This window comes from Giraffa tippelskirchi, chromosome 11, assembly GCF_054371585.1.
Source record: "Giraffa tippelskirchi isolate mGirTip1 chromosome 11, T2T-mGirTip1v1.2.pri, whole genome shotgun sequence".
Taxonomy (NCBI): Eukaryota; Metazoa; Chordata; class Mammalia; order Artiodactyla; family Giraffidae; genus Giraffa; species Giraffa tippelskirchi.
This window is the reverse complement of record NC_137285.1, coordinates 136,821,675-136,844,200: the sequence shown is the minus strand read 5'-3', so window position 1 is coordinate 136,844,200 and position 22,526 is coordinate 136,821,675. Positions and strand designations below refer to the sequence as shown.

The 22,526-nt window shown below is 44.1% G+C and overlaps 1 protein-coding gene across 15 annotated transcripts in view; it reads right to left on the bottom strand.

Moving 5' to 3' along the window:
• TRIM44 (tripartite motif containing 44) overlaps positions 1 to 22,526 on the bottom strand; it is a 115,800-nt gene that overhangs the window by 5,829 nt on the left and 87,445 nt on the right. Inside the window, exon 5 of one of the 15 annotated variants that reach the window (XM_081546000.1) lies at positions 17,420 to 17,463. The exons of 13 other annotated variants lie outside the window; for them this stretch is intronic. In XM_081546000.1, coding sequence (XP_081402126.1) covers positions 17,454 to 17,463 — 10 coding nt within the window. In that variant the 3' untranslated portion in view covers positions 17,420 to 17,453. Of the gene's footprint in view, positions 1 to 17,419; positions 17,464 to 19,349; positions 21,522 to 22,526 lie in introns of those variants that run through there. One more of the 15 variants, XM_081545997.1, reaches the window with a different exon arrangement.

The window sequence follows — 22,526 nt, the reverse complement described above, 5'->3', positions numbered from 1 at the left end:
CACTGTCCATCTCCATCTTATTGCTTTCATAGCCCTTATCATGTCCTATAAATCATTTGTTTGCTATTTATGCTTCCCTCTACCCCCGCCAGATCATAAAAAGAGGAGCAGTACTGTCTATTTTATTGACAACTGTTTATCTGGCACAGTACTGTGCTACGCATACAGAAGTGTTCAATAAATAGCTGTTCCTAAAAGGGAGTGAGAAATAAAAATGGGAAGGGAGGGAAGGAAGGTGCTGAATGGAACAGTCATTCAAAGCTGCCTTGATCAGGGCATCTTGGGTGTTGGTGGCATGTCGGGGCCAACAAATGAGTTGTAAGTCTCAGAAGCATGGCTAGAAGCTCAGCTGCTCGAGGTTACAGCCTTGCTGGCTTGTTCTCTTTGCAGAGAACACTGTTGATACAAGTACTAGGGCAAGAAAGAGGTAGGGTCAGTAAAAGCCTTAGAAGGAGAGTTAGAAGGACAGAGGTAGCAAACTTGCCTGGTTTCTCCTCCTCCACCACTTCTAGGGGTCACTATCCTGAAAATAAAGAAGGCTGCGCACCGAAGAATTGATGCTTTTGAACTGGGGTGCTGGAGAAGAGTCTTGAGAGTCCCTTGGACAGAAGGAGATTAAACTCGTCAATCCTAAAGGAAATCAACTCTGAATACTGGCAGAACTGGAAGAACTGATGCTGAAGTTGAAGCTTTAATACTTTGGCCACCTGATGTGAAGAGCTGACTCACTGGAAAAGACCCTGATGCTGAGAAAGACTGAGGGCAAGAGGAGAAGGGGGCGACAGAGTATGAAGGGGTTGGATGGCATCATCATCTCAATGGACATGAGTCTCAGCAAACTCCAGGAAACAGTGAAAGACAGGGAAGCCTGGTGTGCAGCAGTTCATGGGGTCGCAAAGAGTCAGACATGACTTAGTTACTGAACCACAACAACATCCTGAAAATAATGAGTCAGCTTGATCAAGTGTGCCAGGGCACCAAGCTAAGCACTCCTCGCCCATTCTTTCTATTACTCCTCACAACAATCCTAGGATGTAGGGACTGCTATTAATATTATTATGTTCCCCATTTGGCAAATGAGGAAAGCGAAGCTCTGAGAGATGTAAAATCCTCGGCCACAGAGTAAGGTCTGTGTCCTTAAAACTCAGGGATTAGTTTTGGCTGGAGAAAGTCTCACGGAGTCAGGCTAGGGTACTTGGAAGGGAGGGAAAATCTCCTTCCTCTGGTCAAGACAGGAGTTAGGAAAAGGAAAGGCCTGGGGTGCCTTAGCTCCCAGCTATGACCTAGAAATTTCTTTTTTTTTTTTTTACCTCACAAAGAATTGTCTATGTCTCTATAAAATATGTGCTGTTTTGCATCCACTTGGGAAAGACTGTAAGGGAAAATACCTTTGACAACAGACCTGTAGAACTGCTGCTAAGGGCGAAAGCATTTTAAGACACAGAACCTGAAATTAAGGCAAGTGTACTCTAGGAACCAAAAGATCCAACCCAGCAACCTTCACTATCCAAACTCTGCCCTATTCCATTCCCTCTTTCTGCCTGTTGTCCAGTCTTGGGAGGAAGGGTGCATGGTAGGAGGGGCTGGTCAGTGGACTGTCATTAAGGAGCAGTGCTTGGTGGCATCTGTCCCAAAGGGAACAAAGGGTCTTTCATGAGAGTGTCTTGGCAGAACCAAGGCACAGTTGGAACTGGCGCCATAGTCTCCCCTCTGGTATTATACCCAAAGCAAACTCAATGTTCTTTTGTCCATTTTCCTTCAAATATGAGAGGTCAGCATCAGCATGTGCCCTTCCCTTAAACTGCGGCTCACTTTTTAGCATTCTTAACTTGAGATGCATAGTTTAGAGGGTTCGTGAACCTACTGAAATTGTATACAAAATTTTGTCTGTGTGTTTCTTGTCGGACAGAGGCCATAATTTTCATTATACTCAAAAAGGGGTCAACAACCTCCCAAAACTAAGTACAATGAAATTATAAATAAATTTAAGTTCCTTTCAAGTGGCCAGGTCCCTTACTATAAGACATGCGGAGTTGGCTTGGGGAAAAGATCAGAAGCCCTGACCGATAAAACCTTTTCTCATTATCCTGAAAGAGATCTGTTATGGGGCCTGAATGACCATGCTCACATCACAGTTTAAAAGCATAAGACCTTGGGATTCTGGCACCAACTCTTTTGTGACCCCATGGACTCTAGCCTTTCAGCGTTCTCTTTCCATGGGATCTCCCAGGCAAGAATACTGGAGTGGGTTGCCATTCCCTTTTCCAGAGGATTTTCCTGATCCAGGGATTGAACCCACGTCTCCTGTATTGGTAGGCAGATTTTTTACCACTGAGCCAGCAGGGAAGTCCACATCATTGGTTAATTTGACTGTACACTCAGTATTAGTCATGACACTAGGCACAAAGTAAGATGAAATCACAGGAGTTGCCCTCATGGACTTTACAGCCCAGTAGGTGAGGGAAGGAGGAGGGGAGGGGAGGGATGAGGGGAAAGAGAAAGAGAGAGAGAGAGATGGGGGGTAGAAGGAGAGAAATATTTTTGTCCAGAATAGCGTCTTCAAATAAAGCATCTTCTTTTTCACAATTAATAACCTGGTTTTTTTACAACAATAAAGAAGAAAAAATTATAACTGAATCTATAGTACAGATCTCTGTTCACCTTGTGTGTGATCTCTCCTGGAGGGTCACATAGTACAACTGGTGTGAGATATCATTTAAATGCTCCTTCTTTACTCTGTATATATGACCTGATCTGTGTTCACAGGATTTTATCTTCGTCTGTAGGAGCCTTTAGTTTCCCCAAGGGAAGAAACACAGTCTTCCATCTTAGCCACTTATCATCCTCTACCCCTCACACTGGATTTATAATTGGAGTGATACTCAGAAATTTTTAAAAGTGTCTGTTTTGTTACTGCTGTTTTGAGAATAAACTAAGGGTATTAGATAGCCCATTCTGTAGTAGATATTTACCACGAGAGAAGCAGCACTATATAATGGCTTTGAAGTCACCAAACTAAACTAGGTTCAAAATCCCACTCACTCTGGCACTAAAGAGCTGTGGGACTTGGGGTGAGCTGACCAACCTGTCCGGGTCTCAGTTTCCTCGTGGTAATACTGTGCATCGGGGTGGGGTCACAATACGGGGATACTCTTCACAATACGGGGTTACTGTGAGACTTCTATGTGTTTTATGCAGTATACATACAATGTTGGCTCCCTTCTTCACCCTGCCTTTCTGCTTATCCAGAAGCAGCACCTGCCTAACTTTCCTTCCACACTGCGCTTCCAGCCTCTGAGATGCTACCCTTCAGAGCACGTGTGCTCCTGTCCCCAAATGTCCTTAAAGTTCTGGAGTGCGACAGTGCCTTGGTTTGCTTGCTTAGCGACAGACCTACGGATACTGAATAGGAAGAAAGGCTGAGCTCCCTGCTCCTGACCCTTCTGCCTGACGCAGTCGTGCCTGACTCTTTGCGACCCCATGGACTGTAGGCTCCTCTGTCCGTGGGGATTCTCCAGGCAAGAATACTGGAGTGGGTTGCCAGGCCCTCCTCCAGGTTCTACTTGACAGATCTCTAGAAAAGTCAGTCCCTGAAAACCACTGGTGAGGACACTGTGTGAACCCAGTTCACTGGCCTCAGTCACAGACTGACCCAGTTAGAGAGTGCTGGTGTATCTAAAAGCAGAGGTTTTGAAAGTAGGGTACACACACCTTTGTGCTACCTAGTGATCTCCCAGGAGGTTATCTGGTCACGGCTAATTCAAGGGAAATTAATGACCAGATCTGTACCTTCCATATATACTCTTTCTTAAAACTGACCTCTCCCAGAACATGCTTGTGATCTACAGGTTCTGTCTTCAGTCACTCCCACTTTTTACAATCACCTTACCCCCACCTCAGAAAAGAAATGCATATCCCTTATCCTACGGAATCTCACCACAGGACAATTTTAGAAAGCCTTGCTTCTATGAGAGCAGGGTAAGAAATAGTGAAGGATATAATCCCTTATTTCATCCGGGTAGTAAACTCCTGGCAAAGCTGTGTGCCTTTATCTGTCTATCCGCGGATCTAAGAATTCATATTCAGAAGTCAGACACTTGTCATGAAATGTGTACTAATATGTTCATTTTAATTGAAAAAAAAATGAAACAAGACTTGGATCTGACAGAAAGCAAAACTGATTTGGCTGGATGGTTTGACCATATAAACCATCTTTGCCCTTGAGATTATACAGTGGATCTTGTCTATAAATTTAATAAGCTGTATCTGTAGTGTCAAAGTTTTGACAAAAATGTATATAAAGCAACAAACTATGTCATAAATAACATCCTTTCCAACGATCTAAACTTGATGTATAATTTTAGGAGTTAAAATGGGCAAGAAGACACGTGATTTTTTTCTAAATTATTTTTGCGGGCGTAAGAACAAGAAGAATAGCGAAAGGAACTGAGAATTTCTAAGTAGTGACTGGGTGAGTGATTTGACATCTAACACCTGCTGGGAGTAGCGGTCCAGGTGACAGAACGCGGCTAAGAAGCCCAGCCAGCAGGCCGCTGTGTTTCCTCCGCCAGCGGGGTGCACCTCCTCGAGAACAAGCCCTTCCGTCTTGCTGTGCTTGTGAAACTGAAGGCCTTGTTAGAGGCAGGCCACAAGCCCCTGTCCTATTGAGCCCCTCAACCCCTACTGATAAAGTGATTATGATGGAAGAGTGTTTCCCTGCCTGACAAGCTTTTAGATAGTCCATATAGACAAGCAGCTCAGGTTTTCAGCTTCCATCCCCAGAGATGGATGCTTATACACGGAAGTTAACATTTGAGGTGGGTAAGTACTCTGATCTCGCAAGTTACTTTCTTTTCCTGAGAATATAATACAATTTAATTTGATTTGGCATCACTTACACTGCCGAGTCCTTGGCTATTTATTATTATTGCTGTGGAAATATTTTTCACTCATGATGATAGAGAAATTAAGAGGTATCAACAAGAGAGGAAAGCTAGACTCAGCTGGGATTCCAAACGACAGATGCGGTGTTCTCCAACAATGAAGCCACACAGGAACTGCATGAGGAACTAACGGGAAGTCTCCATTCACCGTCTAAGGCTGCAGCGGCTCACTTCCAGTAAGTGTGTGTTCAGCCCAGCTGGGGGATGGGCCAAACACCCAGATCAGAAATACTCCTCCACCAGCCAGAGCAGAGCTGCCACTCCTGTCTCCCAGGTCAGCTGTCCCAACAGTCTGGGATGCAAGCGAGGGGGTTACTGTTCTAGAAGGCATCAGAACTCATATATTTAGCTGCAGCTATGGTTTTTCCAGTAGTCATGTATGGATGTGAGAGTTGGCCTATAAAGAAAGCTGAGAGCTGAAGAATTAATGCTTTTGAACTGTGGTGTTGGAAAGACTCTTGAGAGTTCCTTGGACTGCAAGGAGATCCAACCAGTCCATCCAAAAGGAAATCACTCCTGAATATTCACTGGAAGGACTGATGCTGAAGCTGAAACTCCAATACTTTGGCCATCTGATGTGAAGAGCCGACTCATTAGAAAAGACCCTGATCCTGGGAAAGATTGAGGGCAGGAGAAGGGGATGACAGAGGATGAGATGGTTGGATGGCATCATTGACTCAATGGACATGAGTTTGAGTAAACTCCGGGAGTTGGTGATGGACAGGGAGGCCTGGTGTGCTGCAGTCCATGGGGTTGCAAAGAGCTGGATACGACTGAGCGACTGAACTGACTGACTGACTGTAGGACTAATACAAATTAGTTTTAAGAGATATAAGTGTAAATTTAAAACAGATACAAATATAAAGCAAAATGCCCTCAGTTTATCCTGGGATAACTGAGAAATACAAGACAGGACCCCACAGTTCTAGTCCTGGCTTTGCTGTGCAACCTCATCTCCTCACTTGGTGAATTTTACCTTAGTGAAATTTACAAAATTTCAAACCAGACAAAAGTGAAGCTCCTTTCTGACTTACACACTTGCTGGGCTCGTTAATTAGCTCTCACTTACACTGTTTTTTCTCTTCCTTCCTGTGTACTACCCTCTTGCTCCATGCTTCTCCAACTCAAGCTGAAGGCTAACCTCAAGAGTTCAAGTTCTTTCACCTCTTTTTCTGGCTGGGCCCAAATTCCAAGGTTGATGAACTGTAGTGCTTGCTCAAGATCTAGGGCTGACCCTAGTACAGTGAACTCTGGTAACCCAATTCATCGTGGCTCTTGAAGTCTAAAGTGGCACCAGCCTTGTTGCATCTTTCTTCGCAAATTACAGGAAACAGGGAGAAGGGCACTTCTCTCTCTAGATCCCTTTATATTTTATCCCATGAATCTTCTCTCCTTCAATAATAACCACTGTTCGCAGATGGGTGACTTCTTGTCCTAGGCACTGGGCTAAGAAATTTATATATACAATCTCACTAAACCCTAATAGTGACTTTAGAATAAGTATTATTATCTCCATCCTACAGATGAAAACACTAAGGCCAAGAGCAGCTACATGACTTGCTTGAAATACACAGCTTGTAAATGGTAGATTGAGCCTATGAAGATTCCAGGACCCTCAGATATGAAACTGCACTCCTGTAAAAGGAGAGACATAAACCTGATGTTCTGACCCTTGGTAGCCCAGATGGTAAGAGACAGCCATTCAAGAGCTCGAGGTTCAATTCTTAGCTGAAAAATAAGATAATAATTATCTACCTCAGCTATTTCAAATCCTGAAAGATGATGCTGTGAAAGTGCTGCACTCGATACGCCAGCAAATTTGGAAAACTCAGCAGTGGCCATAGGACTGGAAAAGGTCAGTTTTCGTTTCAATCCCAAAGAAGGCAATGCCAAAGAATGCTCAAACTACCGCACAATTGTACTCATCTCACACGCTAGTAAAGTAACGCTCAAAATTCTCCAAGCCAGGCTTCAGCAATACGTGAACCGTGAACTTCCAGATGTTCAAGCTGGTTTTAGAAAAGGCAGAGGAATCAGAGATCAAATTGCCAACATCCGCTGGATCATTGAAAAAGCAAGAGAGTTCCAGAAGAACATCTATTTCTGCTTTATTGACTATGCCAAAGCCTTTGACTGTGTGGATCACAATAAACTGTGGACAATTCTGGAAGAGATGGGAATACCAGACCATCTGACCTGTCTCTTGAGAAACCTGTATGCAGGTCAGGAAGCAACAGTTAGAACTGGACATGGAACAACAGACTGGTTCCAAATAGGAAAAGGAGTATGTCAAGGCTGTATATTGTCACCCTGCTTATTTAACTTATATGCAGAGTATATCATGAGAAACGCTGGGCTGGAAGAAACACAAGCTGGAATCAAGATTGCCAGGAGAAATATCAATAACCTCAGATATGCAGATGACACCACCCTTATGGCAGAAAGTGAAGAAGAACTAAAGAGCCTCTTGATGAAAGTGAAAGAGGAGAGTGAAAAAATTGGCTTAAAGCTCAACATTCAGAAAACTAACATCATGGCATCTGGTCCCATCACTTCATGGGAAATAGATGGGGAAACAGTGGAAACTGTCAGACTTTATTTTCTTGGGCTCCAAAATCACTGCTGATGGTGATTGCAGCCATGAAATTAAAAGATGCTTACTCCTTGGAAGGAAAGTTATGACCAACCTAGATAGCATATTTAAAAGCAGAGACATTACTTTGCCAACAAAGGTCCGTCTAGTCAAGGCTATGGTTTTTCCAGTGGTCATGTATGGATGTGAGAGTTGGATGGTGAAGAAAGCTGAGTGCCGAAGAATTGATGCTTTTGAACTGTGGTGTTGGAGAAGACTCTTGAGAGTCCCTTGGACTGCAAGGAGATCCAATCAATCCATCCTAAAGGAGATCAATCCTGGGTGTTCATTGGAAGGACTGATGCTGAAGCTGAAACTCCAATACTTTGGCCACCTCATGCAAAGAGTTGACTCATTGGAAAAGACCCTAATGCTGGGTAGGATTGGGGGCAGGAGGAGAAGGGGACGACAGAGGATGAGATGGTTGGATGGCATCACCGACTCGATGAACGTGGGTTTGGGTAGACTCCGGGAGTTGGTGATGGACAGAGAGGCCTGGTGTGCTGCAATTCATGGGGTCGCAAAGAGTTGGACACAACTGAGCGACTGAACTGAACTGAAGCGTTGTTGTAATGAGTTGGAAGGTACATGCAAGTTCTTTTTTAAGATGAAAAATTTCCAGATAAGGGTAGGATGACTATGGAAGGAGAAGGAAATAGACACTGGGTTTGTCTCTCAGCCCTCACAGCTGCCTCTGCCCCTATAGACTGGTGTAGGCACCTCTGAGAGAGGCTTGGGGTTCCAGTGGCCACAGATCCACACACTGACCACAGTGCTAAGTTTGATCTCTATGCATCTTGCAACCTGTACTGTTGGACAGGTGGCTGCCCTTCTTGCACTCCACAGAGGCTGTGTGGGTGGTGGCCCTTTTCTATGGAGGATGGACAGGCACCGGCAGGCCTGTTCAGGCAGTGCCCTTTGATAGGGAGACCGCTGAACACAAGTACCGGGCAGGCTTCTTAGCTTTCCAGTGTTCCATCTGTTCTCAGAACCCCCTTCTGTAGGACTGAGTCTTCTGCTACTGCTGCTGGATTTATAATGGAATTAACCCCAACCTTTTTTCTTTTAATTCAAAATGTAACTTTTTGGTTTTTGCTGATCTGTACTTTCTGGAGCAAAGAAGTACTGCTTCTGTAAAAAGGAAAAAAAAACCCATGGTGTTATCCACTGGTGATTAACACATTGAAATATATTCATTTATACCCCTCCTATGCATGCTAAGTTGCTTCAGTCATGTCCTACTCTTTGCGACCCCCTGGACTTTAGCCCGCCAGGCTCCTCTGTCCATGGGGTTCTCCAGGCAAGAATATGGGAATGGGTTGCCATGCCCTCCTCCAGGGCATCTTCTCGACCCAGGGATCCAACCTACATCTCTTCTGTCTCCTGCATTGGCAAGCGGGTTCTTTACCACCAGCGCCACCTGGGAAGCCCCTATACCCCTCTGATGCATATGTAAAAATATATATTTCAATAGGTTCTTTCATAGTTTACTTTTTTCTTTCAACTATCAATCACGAATACTGTTCCTTATCAAGAAATATAGTTCTATAAGGTTATGATTCATGATTAAGTTATACAGATTTATCATACCTAATATTGGACACAAATTATTTCTACCTTTTCACTATTACCTACATACTCTGTGATGCATATTCACACTGGTAAATCTTTAGGTTCACCCTTAATTATTTCCAAAGAAAAAATTCCCTGAAGGGAAACTCCTGGGTCAAAGGAAAAATTACAAAGATAGTACAGAGGGTTCCAATATCTAGTTTCCTCTAATATTATTATCTTACATTAGTGCATTTGTTAGAATGAATCAACAAACTTGGTATACTAGTATTAATACTTATATAAACTAGTATTTATACTTATATAAGTATTATACTTATATAATACTTATTATATAAGTATATATATACTTATATAATATTTAACATAATATTAAAGTATTAATATAAGTATTAATACTTATATAAACATATATCATGTCTATATTTGATACAGACTCCTTTAGCTTTTTCCCTAATGTCCTTTTTCTGTTCCAAATTTCACTCAAGATACTACATTATATTTAGTCATCAGGTCTCCTAAGTCTTATTTTGGCTTTGACGGTTTCTGAGACTTTCTTGTTTTTGATGACCTTGACAGTGTTGAGAAGTGGTGGTCAGGTATTTGGCAGAATGTCCCTACCATTTGGGATCTGTCTCAAGTTCTTTTCATGGTTATGGGTCTTAAGAAGGAAAATCACAGAAGTAAAGTACTGTTCTGATCACATCATATCAAGGGCACATGCTACTGATATGACAGTGCTGTTGATGCTGACCTTGATCACCTGGCTGAGCTAGTACTTGTTATAGGTTTTCCACTGGAAAGTTACTCTTTTTCCCCCTTCACCTACTGTACTCTTTGGAAAGAAGTCATGATGAGTAGCTACACCTAAGCAGTGAGGAGTTATGCTCCCCTAGGATGAAGGCAGAGTATTGAAAATCAACTGAAATTATTCTGAACGTGAGATCTGTCTCTTCTTCATTTATTTATTTATGGATCATTTGTTTACATCAGTATGGACTCACAGATACTTATTTTTACATTTGGGTTATAATCCAATGCTACTTTATTTTGTTGCTCAAATTGTTCAGCTTTGGCCTTTGGGAGCTCTTGTATTAGAAATAGTCCAATCCTGTGACCTCTGACATACCCTCATCAATGTGAGGTTTGTTTTGAGGTTTGGGGGGAGCACTTCCTTGCTTTCAGACACTACAAAATACTACAGCCTCATCCTATATATTTCCTGCCCCAGTCCAAGAATCAGATATTCCCCCAACAAGCAAAGGATAAGCATTTTTAAAAGTATTTGATCTATTATTGTTAAAATGCCCTCCAGAAATCATTCTGTACTGATTTACAATCATTACTCAAACAGGTATGAGAATGCCCATCTTCCCCACACCCTTGCTAACGTGGGGCAGTTCCAGTGTCTGTGGGGATGATATGATGTGTATTTCTTCTTTCTGCAATAATTTCTATGTTACTATTTGGTTTCCTGTTGAACTTCAAGAGGGAAATGCCATAGGGGCTGATTATTTGGTTTCCTGTTGAACTTCAAGAGGGAAATGCCATGTGGGCTGTAAGCTCTTCCTTTTCTCTGGCCTTTCTGTTGGTTTTCCCCAACCTCCCCTCCCTCCCACTACTGCTGACCTCCTGTTGTGAGGGCTAAAAGGAACTCTTTCCAAAGCCTCCATTAGGCCCTGGGCAACTCCAGGGGGTGGGGGTTTAGAAGCAGAAAATAGCTCAAGGGTTTACCTTCCCTGCTTCCTGCACCTCCAGGAAATCCACCCGACCCAGTTTCCTCATCTTTTCTTGGCAAGTGCATAATAGAAAACAGATCTCTCTCAAGCAGTTTCCTTCCACAAAAATCTTAAACATAAGATTTAATAAAATGCTGGACTTCAAATTTCCTGTTGCCTCAGCTGCTGTATCTTACAAGTTACCAAAGGGAGAGGAGAAAAGATCAATAAATAAATACACTCTTGATATTAATCTCTAATCTCTGTATGAAGAGTAGGCTTTTTTCCCCAAGTGTCCCATATTAGTTCTCAGTAGTTTTGAGTCCCAAGATGACCTTAAACTGAGGTCCGGAAGTTGTACAAAGTTGTAAATTGGAAGCACACCAACTCTCAGAATCTACTTCTCATGTCACAGAGGGTTATGAATGTGGATTTAAGAGTTAGGAACACCTAGGTTTGAGTCACAGCTTTGCCATTTACTAGTTGTGGGATTTTGAGTTTAGTGTTCTTACCTGGAAATGGAGGACAACTTAGTACCTACCTAGAGGAGTTACTGGGAAGATGAGCTGAGGATTAATATATAGAGAGACTGCTGGACCTATAGAGAGAGAGCTGGGCATGGAACCTGGCACCTAGAAAGTGCACAGTACATTGTATAGTTATAGATGAAGAAATCAAAGCTAAGAGAGGCCACAAGTTAAACAGGGAGCTGATGGCGGTGAGATGAATTGAACATGAGTTTCTGGTTCCTGAACATATCATCATATTTGCAAGCTTCATTTTCTCTAAGAATGCCATTTATTAACGAGAGAAGAGCCGATGCCGCTGTCACACATGCATGACAGGCATCATTCTGCCACTTGAATGGGTTCAAGATTGCTTCTCAAGCTTGTTCTCTTGGTGTTTGATAATAGGCTGTTGGCTAATAACAATAGTCAACAACTATAATTCATTGAGTGCTTTATGTGTACCAACCACTGTGCTCAAAATCTCCCTATCCCACTGAGTACCAGCGAGTTCTGTCCACTCCCACCGCACTTCTATCCTGTGGCTGTCTATTCCTCTTCTCCAATGCCACCACCATCTCCTGCTTGAACTGCTGCAGTTGACTTTGGACTGGTTTTCCTATTTCTATTCTTACTTCACTACTGTTTGGTTTTCAAACAGCACTCAGAGTAATAGTTTGTAAATGTACAACAGATCATGTCACTGCCCACTTAAAAATCCATCAATGGCTTCCTAGAGCCTTAAAATAAAGTCCCTAGCCTATATGGTTTGGCTCCTGCCTACCTCTCTGACCTATTTCATGCCACTTGCCAGCCACACTAGCTCTCTCTTTGCCTCCTCAGACAAGCAGAGCTTGGTCCTGTCTAAGACTTGTGCATTTGCTGTTAGAACTCAAAAGCTCTCCCCATCACAGCTTGGAATGACTGGCTCCTTAACACTTAGGTCTCAGCTCCAATGTTACCTTTTCTGAGACTTTCCCTGACCAAGCAGTCTAGAGTAGCAACCCCCACCCCCCGCCGTGCTATTCCATTAGATTCTCCTGTTGTCTTCACAGCACTGATCACTATCTAAAATTGTTTTGAGATGTAAAGGTCCTTAACTATTTTGTTCCTTGCTATGTCACTGGTACCTGATAGTGTGCCTGGCACCAGTGAAACTTCAACACAGTTATTCTGAGCGAATGGTCAAAACAACCCCATAAAGAATTACTGTTTTAGAAACATTCCAAGTCTCCCCAGGCACGATGTGGGCAACTTGTTGGTCTTAAGAGATACTGCCGAGGAATCTCATGGACAGCTTACTCACAGGTGAGCACGGGCTCCACTTCTTTCCTAACTCTCACTGCGATCACCAGGCACAAATAACCACCGGGGGCACCAGGTGTGGATTAAAATGCTGTATCATAAATGATGATTACTTTTACAAATGGCTGAGCCTTACTGGTAAAGAATGTGCATGTTTGATGGACAAGGAATGCTGTGCCACTGAGGATAAAGCAGAAGCAAGTTCATGTCCAGTCCTTCCCAAGCAAAGAAACCTGAAGAACCCACTAGGCTCCATGAGGAAATGTTCCCATCTTCCTTATAAAACAGCTGCATGTTTGGCAACTTCCAGCCCTCTACAATCCAGCTGTGAGCTGACTCAAGGCAAGCTTGGATTCTAAGACTTCAACTATTTGCCCCTCACCCTAATGGTCTATGGAGGGAGAGTCGTCCAGGCCGAGATGGAAGTAGAGGGGAGTTTGTTCACTGCCCCTCTCCTTCCCTTGGATGAAATGTCAGCTGAGGTGTAGATCCAGGAGTGGGAGAGCTGGGTGGTTACTGTGGTTGTAGTGACAGTTGGTACAAAAGCACACAACTAAGAATCAGAGACATGGCTTTAAACTTCATCCCAGTTCACATCAAAAGTGTGACCGCGAGCAGTGGGGGAGAATGCACACATGTATATATAGGGCTGAGTCCCTTTGCTGTCCACCTGAAACTATCACAATATTGTTAACTGGCTATACACCAACACAAAATAAAAAGTTTAATAAAAACATTCAGTTAAGCCCTGTGATATGCTGTGAAATCACATGCAAACTTCATATTGAAATCATTTACTAATCTAATTATACTAAAATTATCAGAATTATTACATTTTGCTACTTTTCTTTTAATATACAGTTTTCTTCCTATCTGTATTTCAAAATTTACATAGAACATTTTAAAGACTTTTATAAACTCTGATATAAACATTTGAACATTTTTTGTTTTAAATTTATATTATATATTTAAAAATTTCTTGATGCTTGAAACAAATTATTTTATTTTATTAAAATATCATTTCTGAAGTAAAATTATTTTGAATTGTGAAAAAAAGAAAAGCGGTACGACCTTGAGTGAGAGGCCTCTTTAAAGTTTCCATGTTTGTTTGTAAAATGAGGATAATGATACCTGTAATACTCACTAAATGGATGCTACCATTATTTACTAATGGGCTTTCCTGATGGCTCAGATAGTAAAGAATCCACCTGCAGTGCAGGAGACCTGGGTTCAATCCCTGGGTTAGCAAGATGCCTTGGAGAAGAGAATGGCAACCCACTTCAGTATTCTTGCCTGAGGAATTCCACGGACAGAGGAGTCTGGCGGGCTACAGTCTATGGGGTCGCAAAGAGTGTGATATGACTGAGCGACTAACACTTTCACTTTTCACATTATTTACTAATAACGCTAATTGTAACCCTCTATAACAGCACCACCACTCCATTTTACAGATGAAAAAGTGAGAAGTAGAGAAATGAATGACATCCCAAGGGCAGAGCTGGAATACAGCCAGGGCCTGGCCCTTGTTTTCAACCATGGACAGGGGACTTAGTGCTGAGTGAAGGCAGCTATGAGGGGGCACGTGAGGTCGGCTTGGCTGCATTTATTCAGCCAGGTTACTGGTAATGCCTCAATACCAGTAGCAAAGGTGGTAACCCTTGCTGACTGCTAAAGATTTTGCCAAGGCTTTGGCAGACTCAAATCCAAACCAGGTACTAGAAAACCACCTCCCTGCCTAGAGGACCCCAAGAGTCTCTTTTTTAAAAAAAAAATACAGCTAGATGTTTTCAGTTTTTTCAACCATAGCCAGTCTGTGACTTCCCTATAGCAAGTCAGCTGCAAGTCAGCCATTTCCCTCTGATTCTCACCTTGGTTCTTGTGAGCTTTAGCAAACAGTCATGCAAAAGGGCCCACCTCTAAGACACCATCCCCTGGACAGAGTCTCTCTGGGTCAGATATCAGTTTCAATTTCAATTCCACTTGTCTTGAGGTGACAGCACTCAGGTCCTATTTAATTAGGCTGCACAGAAAATATCCTTCAAGGCTTCAGCTGATTTTCACTCCACCCCACTAGAGAAGAAAATCAGTGTTAAGTCGAGATAATGCCCCGCTGTCTGCCTTCAGGGAACTGGTGATGAAGGTGGTCTGAGGGATGTCTGCTCGGCCCGTGCAGCCTGCAGGGGATCAGGGATTCAGCATGCCTTTACGTGGCTGTATTGTAAATGTCAGTCTTTCCTACTTGGACTCCTTGGAGGCCAGATCTGTTGCTCATTCACTGTTTGCCCCGAGTGTTCACCAACATGCCTGGCTCCTACGACAAATCTGGTGATGGGTATACAGTCTCTCTCGCAACCTGCCTCAGCCTAGGAGAAGGGAGACAGCTGGTGAAGGGAGTGGTGGGGAATGCTGGCCTACAAGCAGAAGCTAGGCGCAGCAGGAAAGCAGATCCTTCTCCTAGGATTGCTAAGATCCGCCTGCTAGGAGAACGCCTATAGGAGGTGGTGTGACATGTTAGGATTGCCCACTTTGGGGGAAGACCAGAATTCCCACCCAAGCCCTTCTGAGCTGTGCGACTTTGGTAAAACAACCTCTCTAAGTCTTCATCTCCTTATCTGCGAAACAGGGAGCCATTCATTCACTCACTCTCTCAGTGAACAAGTGTTTATCGAGTGTTCACAATATATTGGGTTTTGTAACACATGATAGCATTATAGTAGTGAGCAAGACTGACAAGGTCTGGTTTTCATGAAGCTTAACTTCTAGTAAAGAAAGGCAACTAATAAGGGAGTTACACAAATTAATACTTCCAGATGGTGGAAAGTACTACAAGGACAACAAAGCAGGATTCTGAGACAGTGAATGATGGGTGCATGTGTGTTTAGGGGCAAAAGTATCGGGATCCACTGCTCGGAGTCGACGAGTATTAAGTGAGATAACAGATGTAAATGATTTAGCATCCTCACTAACAAGAGAGGAGCACTCAACTGAAAGTCAACTGTTGTTATGTTACTTCATCCTGAGGTCAGCTGCTTCTCTCTCAGCTCACAGTGGCTGAGCCCCTGCTACAGGCAGGTGACCGGAGGCAGGGGGGGGATCAGATAGGAGCTCAGAGTCGGGCAAAGAATGTAGCCTGTGTGTTATAAGAGAAGGAAGAAGTGGTAAATTCCACCTACAGAGTCAGCAAAGGCTATCACTTAATGTTGACAGATGGACTGGTATGATCCAGGAAGACTACGGGGCCAGAAGAAGGGCATGCCAGGTGGAGGGAACAGCTTGAAAAAACTCTTGAAGATGCAACACAGCTTGGCATGTTCAGGGAGCTGTGAAAAACTCAGAACGGCTAGAGATCAAGTGCGAGAGGGCACGTGGAGAGGAGAGGCATCTCATCAGCAGCTCCTAATGCTTATCTTCATGGGTCTGAAGTCTCTCCTAAGGAGATGCGGGGCGGGGGAGCTGTGGACAGGAAAGAACAGGAGATGAGAAGTGTGTCAGAGCTCCATATGGCGTCTACCACACTGCTAGCACTCCACTCCAAAACGTGAATAAGGACTATGTTGAAAATGTGCAGCCTGAGTTCTGCGTGACGCTCCCCCAGGCAGCACAAACAGATGTTTCGAGGAGGGGGAAACCAAACGCCCAGTGGTAATGCAATATAAATCCCGTGTCAGTGGAAGGCAGGCATCGGGCTGCTCAAATGGGACTGTATCATCAGCGCAAGCCTGAGACTCAGCCCAGACGAGGAATGCAGGTGCCAGTGTGTGATGCTGGGGGTCTGGAGTGAATGGACACTTGTTCCCAAGAAGAACCAAGGACTCCCTCTTTGCCAAAGCCAGATACACTTGTCCAAGGGTCTAAGGCCCACGGGGGGAACTTTCTATAAGAGGGCTGTGTAACAGGGAAACAGGAAACTACAAGGAGGTTTCCTGTGCCAAGTTAGTAACTCAGGCACCTCTGCTAGCACGTCTTCTCTGAGATGAGTGCAGAAATGTTTGTGTAAGGGCACCATTCAGACGGGGGCCTGGTTCCCTGCCTGTTTATTACTGTGTCCTATCCCTGCCCCTGCAGTACACGTTCTTGTCGGGAGTCTTCCCAGGAAATGGAGAAGAAATTAAGAATGTCTCATCTCCATTCCCAATATTCCAAAAGCTTATGATACAGTCAACAGGTCTGGCCTGTAGGAATCTGCCCTTACTGAGAGGAAGGCTGCTCGAAGCAGACAGCCAAGGAAGGAGATGAACATCACGTCCAGTATGTATTCAGCATCTTACCTGAGGCTCTCCTTGGACTCCAGGTCAGTGCTGTCAGAGACAGAGCATTAATCTGGCCAGAAGAGAGGAAGATGACCCCCCACACGTGAACACAGCAAGCAGGAGAGACGAGCAAAGTGAGAAAAGAGGAACCGAACACTCCAGGTCTATCATCCTTTCGCCTGCCACTGCCCAGTCACAAGACTGAACAAAGACCACTGCTCTGGCTCAAAGGGCTGCCCTAGGCATTAGAGGAATGACTAGATACCCAACATGACATCATGCAGAAAGCAGCCAAAGCCTTCGTTACATTCAAAAGATCTCCGCATAAGCCATTAAAATCTAAAGACCTTATCAAGGTCACTTACCTTAAGTCTAATGTACTCACTCAAGCTGAGCTCCCAGAGTTAAAAATCAGTAGATATTATAAGACAAGAATAGGCCACGGGATCACCATAAGCACTTGAGCACAGGTGAGTTTTTAAGTGAGTCAGATGTCATCTCAGAAGCTGATAGGTTGAGATGGATGGTTAGATTTCACTGGGGAAAAAGAAGTAATACTCCTTAAAGGGCCAGGACTAGGGTATAAGTACAGGATACTGAAGGAAGCAGATAAAGATTATTAAAGACATGTTCTGTCTTCCTCCTAGGCTTTCCTGAAGCCAGCTCTGCTGTGACACTCAAATGACACAACCCTACCACTTCAGACCTGGTTCATCCGTTTTCAAAAGAACCTGTCTATGGCTCAGTCTCAACATATATCAGAAGTTGTAAGATTGACTGAAGGCAACTGTTCTCCACTGGCCCAGTCACAGAGCTCAGCTAGCCAGAGAAGACAATTCTTTGACTACCTGATGCAGAGAGCCGACTCACTGGAAAAGACCCTGATGCTGAGAAAGACTGAGGGCATGAGGAGAAGGGGGCGATAGAAGATGAGATGGTTGGATGGCATCACCAATTCAATGAACATGAGTTTGAGTAAACTCCAAGAGATAGTGAAGGACAAGGAAGCCTGGTGTGCTGCAGTCCATGAAGTGAGAGTCGCTCAGTGATGTCCGACTCTTTGCAACCCCATGGACTATACAGTTCATGCAATTCTCCAGGTCAGAATACTGGAGTGGGTAGCCATTCCCTTCTCCAGGGTATCTTCCCAACCCAGGGATCGAACCCAGGTCTCCTGCATTGTAGGTGGAATCTTTACCAACTGAGCCACCAAGGAAGCCCAGTCCACGGGGTCTCCACTTACTACCTGGTTCCCCTGGCCTCAATTTCCTCACCTGTGCAACAGGCTCACAGGTTCTTCATGAATCTAAGAGGCATATGGCACATGGCAAATGCTCATTAAGTGGCTGTTCTTGTCAGGAAATGGTGCGCAAGACAGTACCTGCAACTTTCCCCACGCAGCTCTGTTCCCTTCCTCCTGCCTGGATCAGATGCTCTCTCAGACTCCACATCCAGAGTCCCAGTCAGAATTAAAGTTTACACAGGACAGTAAGCATATCAGTAAGCATGAGAAACTAACAAAAGTACACAGATCTCCTGCTTTCCCTACCTGCTCACTACTTAACACAGTCCTCACCCAGCCCAGCACAGACAGGTCGGAGGGCCAACAAAATAAATATTTCAGCTCATCACTTTGGGGAAAAGATAAGAGAGTCCCTTTAGGGGTTGTTTCTAAATTAAAAATAAATTTTGCTGTGAGACAATAAGGCCACTCTTCCCTAAAAACTATTTTTACGGCTCTGGGCTAAAATATATACAAAAAAGAAAGAAAAGAATAAAAAGATGAGAATTCTGTATATAAGAGTTCAAGAAAAGTCTATGGAACTACTTTACCTATGGAAAGAGAAAGCTCTATTCCTTCTCCCATGGCTTCTCCAATCTCCCTGAAGTCTGATTTCATTTCACCAGCTTTCCTGATCTCCATTACAGACGTCACGGACATATGCTATTGTGTCACCTAAGGTATACAATGTGATGATTTGACACGTGTATACTGTGGAATGTTTCCCATTGTAAGGTTAGTTAACACATCCTTTGCCTCGCATAATTAGACTTCGCTATTGTTATTATGATCTAAGTCTGATTTCTGACAGTGCTCGGAACCCAGTGGGACGAAGGACTCTGGTGGCTACTCAGATGCCTCCTCTGGCCCACGGAGGAGGATGGGAAGACCAGTCTCTGGAAATGGCGCTAGATTAACTGCAGGAACCTGGTAACAAAGGCCAGAACCACTGGTCTATAAGGAAGACAACATGATCACCCACTTAGCTCTGATTCATTTTAAATGGCATGAACAGTCGCAGGGGAACTGTAAAGGGCACTCTTGCGAGGGGTCAAAACGAGACTCTGATGAGCCTCTAGCACAGGAATGTGAAACGCGTCTAGAAGAGGAGAGTAGAATGACTCCATGAATCTGACACAACTCCATACTAAAGGCTTTATTTTCTCGCTTTCATTCCAACTCCCCCACCCCTCCCCTCTGGTAAAGAACAGTAATAGCATTGAAATCCACAGATAATCCTTAAATCTCTGTGGCAGCTCCAGTTCTAAACTCCTCCTTCACACTGACGGTTTTAACAGCTGTTAACAAGTCATAACAAGACCCTCTCTTGCTCCAGCCTGGCATATCGATATCCTTTCTCTTGCCCTACTCAAATCATACCAGCCTTCAAGGCCACATGTTCCATGAGGCTGTGCTGACTCTCCAGCCTACATGTGTGTGTGCTCAGTCATATCCAACTTTTTGCGACCCCACGGACTGTAGCCTGCCAGACTCCTCTGTCCATGGGTTTGTCCAGGCAAGTATACTGGAGTGGGTTGACATTTTAGAGGGGATCTTCCCAACCCAGGGATCAAACCCACATCCTGTGCGGCTCCTGCACTGCAGGTGGATTCTTTACCACAGAGCTACCTGGGAAGCCCTACAGAGACTCCAGCCTACAGAGACTACTCATCATTCCCCCTCAGACTCTCAGGGTCTGGGTCCTGCCTGTAGGGCCCGGGGGAACTTGGTTCCACTGTTCATGGTGGAGTGGTAGAAATGCAGGATCCTGAGGGTGGGTGGATGAGACCAGGCGAGCTAGAAGCAGCCTAGTTAAGAGAATATGCATGAAAATTGCCATGGAGGCAAGGCACTGAAGGGGCAGAGTGGCAGCTGGAGCAGTGAACCATGTCTGTAAACAGGATCATTCATTATAAAGTCCAAACTTCAGAAGGTCCGAGAGGGCAAGGAAGTCGAGTGCAAGGTGAACAGGAATGGAGTGTTCAGGATGGGGGCTGTGAACACAGTGGGCACTGGAAGCCTCTTCAGAAGTCTAGGCTGTGTGGTTTGGGGCAAAGTGCCTGAAAAGTTCAAGAGTCACAAAGACGGGGATGAAGTACTTAATTTGAAATCCACTTCCCTGGCACTGACCCCCTCCACTGCGGGTATCTCTTGCGGTGCTATTAACCTGGTAGGATGCTTGCCTTTTCCTCCTCTGGACAGCTTGCAGCCTCTCAAAGGCATATATTGTGGCTTATCACAAATCTGATGAGCAGTCTTGTGTCTAAGAATTGTGAAATGAAGGTAAGAGCTTTGGATTTTTCCTCCATTTCCTGTACCTCAATCACCTTCCCCTTGGTGAAGACAACAGGCATTAGAAGGTTAAGAAAAGCGGGAGGCAATCTAGACCCCCGCCCTGGGGTGGGGGGCAGACCATGGGATGATGGCTGGTGGGCTCTAGTGATGGCAGCATGCTCCTAAGGGCACTGCACGCCTCTCACAGGGGTAACACACGCTGCGGAAATGTACTTCCAGCTGCCCTGTGCTTGTTATCTGTTTTCATTTTGTTTGGGGTTGGTGTTGTTTAAGAACAATGGAAGCTTACCCATCCCATAATTCTCTCCTGATCATACCTCCAGACACGCTGGACAGAGGGAGCCAAGGTGGGAAGGCGTCTGGAGCCATGCCTCCAGCTGCCTCCCAGGTGCTCTGGGACCCATCGTCTTGCTTTGCTGGAGCAGAGCCTGGCTGCCTCCTCCAGTCCCCACTGCTTTCCCAGAGGTCAGCCACAAGGTCACGTCAGCAACAAGCAGCGATTACAGGTTGCATGCCTGCTGAGAACATCCTTCCAGTGTCAAGACTGTTAAAAGCACTTAAGGAAATCACAAGTGGGAGGTGAGAGAATACTTTGGGGAGAGATGGGATAGGGAGGCAGAAAGGAAAGCAGCAGCCCACCTCCTGCCTTGGAGGGAAAAACAGGCCAGAAAAGCAAAACTGGTTCTAAAGAAGGGGCCCTCCTTTGGGAAACGCAGAACACTCCATTTTTCAACCACTCAACTGCTAGGGCCAAAATATTTCAGGGTGCCTGGGAAACCTTTTGCTGATACAGAATAAAACGAAATTTTAAGCAACTTTGTATTTTTTAAAAATTACTCAACGGCATGTATTAGAGTAGGTATTTATATATAGTCTCTCATCCAATTTGGACTGCATCTTTGTGAAGAAGATATTTTGATTCCTCATTTTACAGATGTGTAAACTGATGTTCAGAGAAGTCAGTGGCTTGATCATGTTTGGAGTTCAAGTTTGTCTGACTGCAAAGACAATGTTCTTCCTACCAAAAAAAAAAGAAATGTGAGCTGTGACTCCTTGGTAGGGCTGTGTCATTCTGACCTACCTGCTGTTAGTTACTTACTCCTGGGTTAATCAGGTATTAGCGTGTGGTGTGGGGTCTGTAGAGCACAGTGGCCTTTCCTGGGACCCATTTAAAGAAAGAGCAACCCTATCTATCTTAAGTGGGCTAACTGAGTCTCTGACGGAATCTTTCTTCAATCTTCTAGGTGTCAATAGCCACCTAGAAGAGAAGGACTGGGTTCTGAGATAAGCAGACAATGTAACCTAGGTCACTTTCCTCTTTGAGTTTAGTATCCTCATCTGTAAAATGGGTTCAAGAAAACCTTTATAATTGAGTAGTTGTGAACACTAAATAAGACACTTTATTAGAATCCTTAATATTATATCTGGCACAAGGTAAATACTTAATGACAGCTATTATTGCAATTTGTTTTTATTTCAGACAGTTTTGGAAAATACATAGGTTTAGCTTCAATTTGTTCCAATTCAGTAGATACTATTTATTACTGAAAATTTTTTTTTAAATCTTGAGTTTGTTTCATAGCCAAGAACAACTATTACAAAAGAATGGCAATGGAAGCACAGACAATTTGAGTTCAGGAAACAGAGTCATATTCTCTTCGGGGCTGGTCTTCTCCTTATCTGGTCAGTCATCTTTGTTGTTCAGTCGCTAAGTCCTGTCTAACTCTTCTGCGACCCCATGGACAGTAGCCTGCCAGTCTCTTTATCTATGGGATTTTTCAGGCAAGAATACTGGAGTGGGTTGTCATTTCCTCCTCCAGGGGATCTTCTGGACCCAGAGCTCCAACCTGCGTCTCCTGCGTTGGCTGGTGGGTTCTTTACCACTAAACCACCAGGGAAGCCCATCAATTATCTTGGAGCAGACTGTTAAGTACAGCTACTTAGAGACTAGAAACTTATGCTATATATATATATATATACACATATATATACACACACATATACATATATATATATATGGCAG